The sequence below is a fragment of the Haplochromis burtoni genome, unplaced genomic scaffold, assembly GCF_018398535.1.
Source record: "Haplochromis burtoni strain Fernald_Lab_line unplaced genomic scaffold, NCSU_Asbu1 Contig_477, whole genome shotgun sequence".
Lineage (NCBI taxonomy): Eukaryota > Metazoa > Chordata > Actinopteri > Cichliformes > Cichlidae > Haplochromis > Haplochromis burtoni.
The window spans coordinates 405,689-412,224 of NW_024582838.1; the positions used below are offsets into that span (position 1 = coordinate 405,689).

At 43.5% G+C, this 6,536-nt stretch overlaps 1 protein-coding gene across 1 annotated transcript in view; it reads left to right on the forward strand.

The window, feature by feature from the left end:
• chsy1 (chondroitin sulfate synthase 1) overlaps positions 1-5,808 on the forward strand; it is a 31,635-nt gene extending 25,827 nt beyond the window's left edge. The window contains exon 3 of the mRNA XM_005946239.3: positions 3,428-5,808. Within this exon, the coding sequence (XP_005946301.1) occupies positions 3,428-5,020 (1,593 nt within the window). The 3' untranslated portion in view covers positions 5,021-5,808. The remainder of the gene's footprint in view (positions 1-3,427) is intronic.
• Positions 5,809-6,536: the final 728 nt, after the last annotated feature.

The window sequence follows — 6,536 nt, forward strand, 5'->3', positions numbered from 1 at the left end:
TTATAAAGCAGCAAACTATTTCTCCAGGCTAAATGATGATCCTCTAAATTTGTGACACGCCATTTCCTCTCCAGCTTACAAGTTACTGCTTTAAGTTAATCATTTAAGAGTTACTCCAGAGTACTTCTGATTTGAGGCTCTCTTTTTCACATTAGCTACAATTTCCAGACTCATGTAATGAATAGGTGAGATTATTAAGAAGATAATCGACCTCTGTTGGAATAGCGCTCAGGCTGAGTTTGCAGGTTCGGTGGCTAATCATCTAGTGTCTAAACGCAGTCACTGGAACAACACCTTCCATCACACATGTCAATACCAGAGCTATTGTGTTGCCGTCTTTGGTGTGGGAGGATTTTTTCCCGAGTTGAAAAATTTGTTTAGACAGATCAACCCTGCATACAAGAGAGCCAATTACAGCAGCATAATGCTGTCTCCAATTAGATTCGCAAAGTGCACTCTGAGGCAGGCACTGCTTATTGTCCTGCAGATTAAACCCAGCCGGAATGGCAAGCATACTGGCCCTCTGGCCTCACCGCCTGCTGTGAGCCTCAGGCTTCTTTTTTCCTTTGCCTGCAAGTCAAGCTGTAATGCATGAACCCTGTTGAGCTCATTGCAATCATGAACTGTCAGCTAAAAATTTCAGGTGAATCTTCAGACATGTTTTAGATTTGTGATATCTAGCACACTGCTGTTTAGAGGTGAGATTAAATATCCTTTTCTAAAAATAACTCGTAATAATTAAATTAAATCCATAAAAAATGATGTTTGGGTTACTGGGGGTGCACTGAAATCCAGTCATGAGATCTTTAAGGTGATAATTTAACCATTTAACCATCATCAATTCCTTCTTTGATTGGTTACACCATTGTCCAGTGGTATAATCCTAATATACTGCATAACATCATTATGATACCATATCATTCTCAAACTTGTGCTGTTTAGTTGTGTTTTACAGTGAATTTTCAGCTAAACAAGGATCTGGCTAGATTGTCTTGATTTCTAAATATCAAACCATAATAGCACAAGAAATACTGACGAACTGACCCTACTGCTGACCCTACTGCTGACCCTACTGCTGACCCTACGGCTGACCCTAACAGGCCATGAAAGCCTATAATTGTTTGGGCTGTTCTGTTTGTTTTCTGCCCATATTTGTCTTGTGCATATTTGATGATATTAGATTTTTTAGCTTTTATAACAGTGCTGGTAGCGCAGCAACCTTTCTTCCTTCGTTCATTTCAAAGGTACTCCACTCAACTCGGACACCCTGTTTTTAATAAGCAGTCTCTTTTTGCGCCCAGCCAAATATAGCGGACTGTTAATGTAGCACTTTTCTCCTTATGAAAATAAAAAAATATGATTGACTGACCAATGAGAATTCAGTTGGATTCGAGGGAAATATGGCCCCTGAGACTAAAGTCCTTATTTACATACCTAGAGTCAAACACAGACTTGCAGTGTCTGAGGATTCAGTGAAAAAGCACAAATCTTTGCTGCCTCGTCCCAGGGTTGTGTCTAACATAATGGATTCAGTGTAAGAGATGAGACCTTGGAACAGCCGCTGAGTATGTAATGAGTAAGAACAGTCACTAGAACAGCTGGGCCTAAAATGAGGCATACAAGGTTTCAGCTTGCAGCAATTACTTGTGACTTCTTCTTGGCTTGGCGTTGCAAAAGAACTGTTTATGTTGATTAGCTAGACAGGATGTTGTGATGTTAATGACTGTGAAGAAATTGCAATAATGAGTTTTAAGTAAGAAGTGAGTTGGTGTTAATAATGGTGAAGCAATAGAGGGAGGGGCATGAAAACATTGCAGCTGTCAGCCGATGATTATCTGATCTTCCAACATCAGCGTCAACTAGACTCAAAATTACAATCCCAAGTCGCAAAAATTAAAATATGTTTTTTAAGAAGTTTAAAAAAACATTTTTTACTCACTCTACACCCACCAAAATATACAAATATGTAGTGCAACTTGTCAGGATGCTCAAAGTTTTTAAAGCACATCAATATGACTGATTTTGTGAGACGAGGGCCTTTCTCACCGGTACGCAGAGAGAAAGCTGGTTTTCTCATGTCATGCCTCCCTCATATGAATATCATTTGTGGATTGGTTGGCCTGTGTCTGCCCATAGTCCTGATCTCACCTCTAAAGTAGCTCTTTTTTAACTGGCTAATGTATGTTTTATCAGTGTGGTGTTTGATCGAGTAGCTTAGTGGGTAAATTGCTGGCCTTTTACCGCTGCTGTGCTGAAGGTTGTGGGTTCAAGTACAGCAATGGACACTTTTCTGTTTCACAAAACAAAAACAAAAAAACTACCACTTTTATTCCTCACTTTAGTAAAGCTTGCTCTAAACCTGTCTCTATAGAACTCATCTGATACACCAAGAAGAGACTTGGTGCTGCTATTAAATTCATAATAACCTTTTTTGAACGTTTAAACATTAAGTAAAGCAACACGTATTTTACCATATGTGCACCGATTCTGCTTTCAGATGTGCATAGTCATCTCAAAAGGCTGATTCATGCTAGTTAAAACCATGCTAAGTTGTGGCTATTATGCCATTGTGCTATGGCCAGCAACATGCCTGTTAGTACATACATTCAGCAAAATAATCATATGTCAACATAAAGTAATGATATCAGTTAACAAGGGTGTTGATCCCAACGTTTTTGGAATTGGGGTTATACTTTGCAATCACAGGTTGAATAAATATCAAATCTGATCTATAATCAGAAATCCTGTCAGACAAATCTGCTGCAAGTCTTTTCAGTTTCTACTTGCTGCTGCACATGCTTTCACATGGTTAAACATTTAAAGGTTGAAGATGTCTCCTTTCCACTTTACTTCCAATTATGAAGAAGTTCCAGCGTGTTTTGATGGGCTGGTTTCCCTCTTGGGTGCACTGAAATGTAGGTTAAAGTAAACAGAAAGTCAGACCCTTGCCCTTCCTGTGATCATATTTAGCTGTAGGTTTCATTTTGCTCTCAGACTGCTCCTGTCCAGTTTTCAGTATAGCCTGTCCAGAGTTGTCTTCTCAAAATAGACTTACAGACTGCAGCCGTTCTGATACTACCTTCATTGCAAGACAGCGTCACAAGTGCTGCCTTCTTTAACAGCTCAAAAACAGCGACTCTAGTATTTACACTGTGAAGCTCGTGCCATTCGAGGAGCCGGAGGTTTCTAAAGCAGGCCTAAAAAATATTCTAACACTCGTATTTTCACCAGTGTGCAGTATACTCCTTAACACATGGAGATCTCATCAGCAAAATACTACACAATAACTGCCAGTGTTCAAAGTAAGCACTTAAATAGAAATAAACACATGCACACATGTATATTGGCTATTCAGATATTAGCATTATCATGAGTTTATTTAATCAGTGCCAACTGGTTTTAAAGCAATGATGTCCTGTCTCCACAGATGCAGCAGCTCTTCTATGAGAATTATGAACCAAACAAGAAAGGCTACATACGAGATCTCCACAACAGCAAGATTCATCGAGCCATCACACTTCACCCCAACAAGAACCCTCCCTACCAGTATCGCCTTCACAGCTACATGCTCAGCCGCAAGATCGCAGACTTGCGCCACCACACCATTCAGCTGCACAGGGAGATTGTCCAGATGGGGCGCTACGGAGCAGTCGAGCCTGACCGAGAGGACCTCCAGCTCGGCATGCCCCCTTCGTTCATGCGCTTCCACCCCCATCAACGAGAGGAAGTTCTGGAGTGGGAGTTTCTGACGGGAAAGTACCTGTTCTCGTCGTCTGACAGTCAGCCACCCCGCCGTGGCATGGATTCCTCTCAAAGGCAGGCCCTGGATGACATCATCATGCAAGTGATGGAGATGATCAACGCCAATGCCAAAACACGTGGTCGTGTTATTGATTTCAAAGAAATTCAGTATGGCTACAGGAGGGTCAATCCCTTGTACGGGGCAGAATATGTTCTGGATCTGCTGCTGTTGTACAAGAAGCACAAGGGAAAGACCATGACAGTTCCTGTAAGGAGACACGCCTACCTGCAGCAGACCTTTAGTAAGATCCAATTCAGAGAGGACGAGGAGATGGATGCCCGAGGTCTGGCCAGCCACATCAACAAGGAATCAGACTCCCTCTCATTTCTGTCCAACTCGCTCAAGATGCTGGTGCCCTTCAAGCTGGCTACCTCAGGTCAGGATCAGAGGGAGCCCAAAGAAAAGAAGGTTAACATCCTGGTACCTCTGTCAGGCCGCTATGACATCTTTGTGCGCTTCATGGCTAACTTTGAGCGAGTATGTCTGATCCCCAACCAAAATGTTAAACTACTGATCCTGCTCTTTAGCACAGATAACAATACTGAGCGGGTGAAGCAGGTGGAACTTATGAGGGAGTATCACATGAAGTATCCTCGAGCAGAGATGGAGATAAAGCCTGTCCCTGGTTCCTTCTCCAGGGCGTTGGCTCTGGAAGTTGGTTCTTTACACTTCTCTAATGATTCCCTGCTTTTCTACTGTGATGTGGATCTGCTTTTCTCCAGTGAATTCCTCAAAAGATGTCGGACTAACGCTGTCCTGGGGGAGCAGACGTACTTCCCCATCATCTTCAGTCAGTATGACCCTAAAGTAGTATATGCTGGGAAGGTCCCCAGCAACAACCACTACGTCTTCACCTCTAAAACAGGCCTGTGGAGGAACTACGGATTTGGGATTGTCTGTGTATACAAGAGAGACCTGGTTCGAGCTGGAGGCTTCGACACTTCCATACAGGGCTGGGGATTAGAGGATGTAGATCTTTATAATAAATTCGTCCAGTCAGGGATCAAGTTGTTTAGAAGCACAGACACAGGAATAGTTCACGTTCATCATCTAGTCACATGTGACCCCCACCTGGATGTGAAGCAATACAAGATGTGCCTGGGCTCCAGAGCTTCCTCGCATGGCTCCACCCAGCAGTTGGCTGAGCTCTGGCTTGAGAAGAACAACCACGGCTTCAGGAGGCTGGCCAGCAACAATGGGTCAGTTAGGACAGCGTAAGAAGTGCTGGGTTGTCATTAATTGAACTCACTTTCCCTTCTTAGTAGTAGTTTCACTGCTTAATTTATTTTTTAATGAAATTAAATAATTCACATTGATATATTTTTAAAATATCTTTCTTTTTTTAAAGAAACATCCTAATGAGCAGCTCCCAGAAGTAGTCCGGGCAGTCTGTTCTCTTTCCTGATTATTGCCGGGGCTCCTTTTGCGCATACGTTACCTGTCAGGCTACTAGTTAATTTGGTTATTAATGTTCGCCTCAGTAAAGTCTTTCAATGTTATATGTGGCGTGTGTGTTCAAAGCAGACTGGTGTCCCTGTCCTCTCAGACCAGCAGGGCTCAGAACTACATTCGGTTGCTGGTTGTGTGTGTTTACAAATGAATGAAACTCCAATCAGAGCTCAGTGACTGCCAGGGCCACTTCTTTGGAAAGCAAATTTAGGTGGTTTTCTTTCACATTTACTCTTATGGTTTTGGTGATATGACTTAACACTGTTTGTTTCTTTTTTATATATATATATATTTTGTATTGTTAATTTCTGTAGACCCAACTGCTGAATCTGCAATTCATTATTTTCTAATTTATTGAATTTGCAGGCTCCATTTTTTACAATCTGCTGAAATGTGTATGTGGGACAGTTGTACAGCCCTGTCAGTTGTGGTGTAGTTTTCTTTTCCTTAAGCTCTCTCACCAAAGAGTTTGCACAGTCTGCTTTTACATTTCATGGTGTCTGTGTGTGTGTGTCTGTGTGCGCGTGTGTGTGTGTCTGTGTGTGTGTGTGTGGGTGTGTGTGTGTCTGTGTGTCTTTTGTTGTGTGTCTGTGTGTGTGTGTGTGTGTGTGTGTCTGTGTGTGTGTCTGTGTGTGTCTGTGTGTGTGTGTGTGTGTCTGTGTGTGTGTGTCTGTGTGTGTGTGTGTGTGTGCTGTGTGTGTCTGTGTGTGTGTGTGTCTGTGTCGTGTGTGTGTCGTGTGTGTGTGTGTGTGTGTGTGTGTGTGTGTGTCTGTGTGTGTGTGTGTGTGTCTGTGTGTGTGTGTGTGTCGTGTGTGTGTGTGTGTGTCGTGTGTGTGCGTGTGTGCTGTGTTTGTGTGTGCGTGTCTGTGTGTGGCGTGTCTGTGTGTGTGTGTGTCTGTGTGTGCGTGTGTGTGTGTGTGTGTGGGTGTGTGTGTGTGCTGTGTGTGCGTGTGTGTGGTCGTGTCTGTGTGTGTGTGTGTGTGTGTGTGTGTGTGTGTGTTGTGTGTGCGTGTCTGTCTGTGTGGCGCGTTGTGTCTGTGTGCTGCTGCTGTCTGTGTGTGTGTGTGTGTGTGTGTGTGTCTGTGTGTCGTCTGTGTGTGCGTGCGTGCGTGTGCTGTGTGTGCGTGGTGTGTGCGTGCGTGTGTGCTGTGCGTGTGCGTGCGTGGTGTGTGTGTGCGTGCGTGTGTGTGTGTGTGTGTGTGTGTGTGTGTGTGTGTGTGTGCTGTGTGTGTGTGTCTGTGTGTGTGTGCTGCTGTGCTGTGTCTGTCTGTGTGTGTGTGTGTGG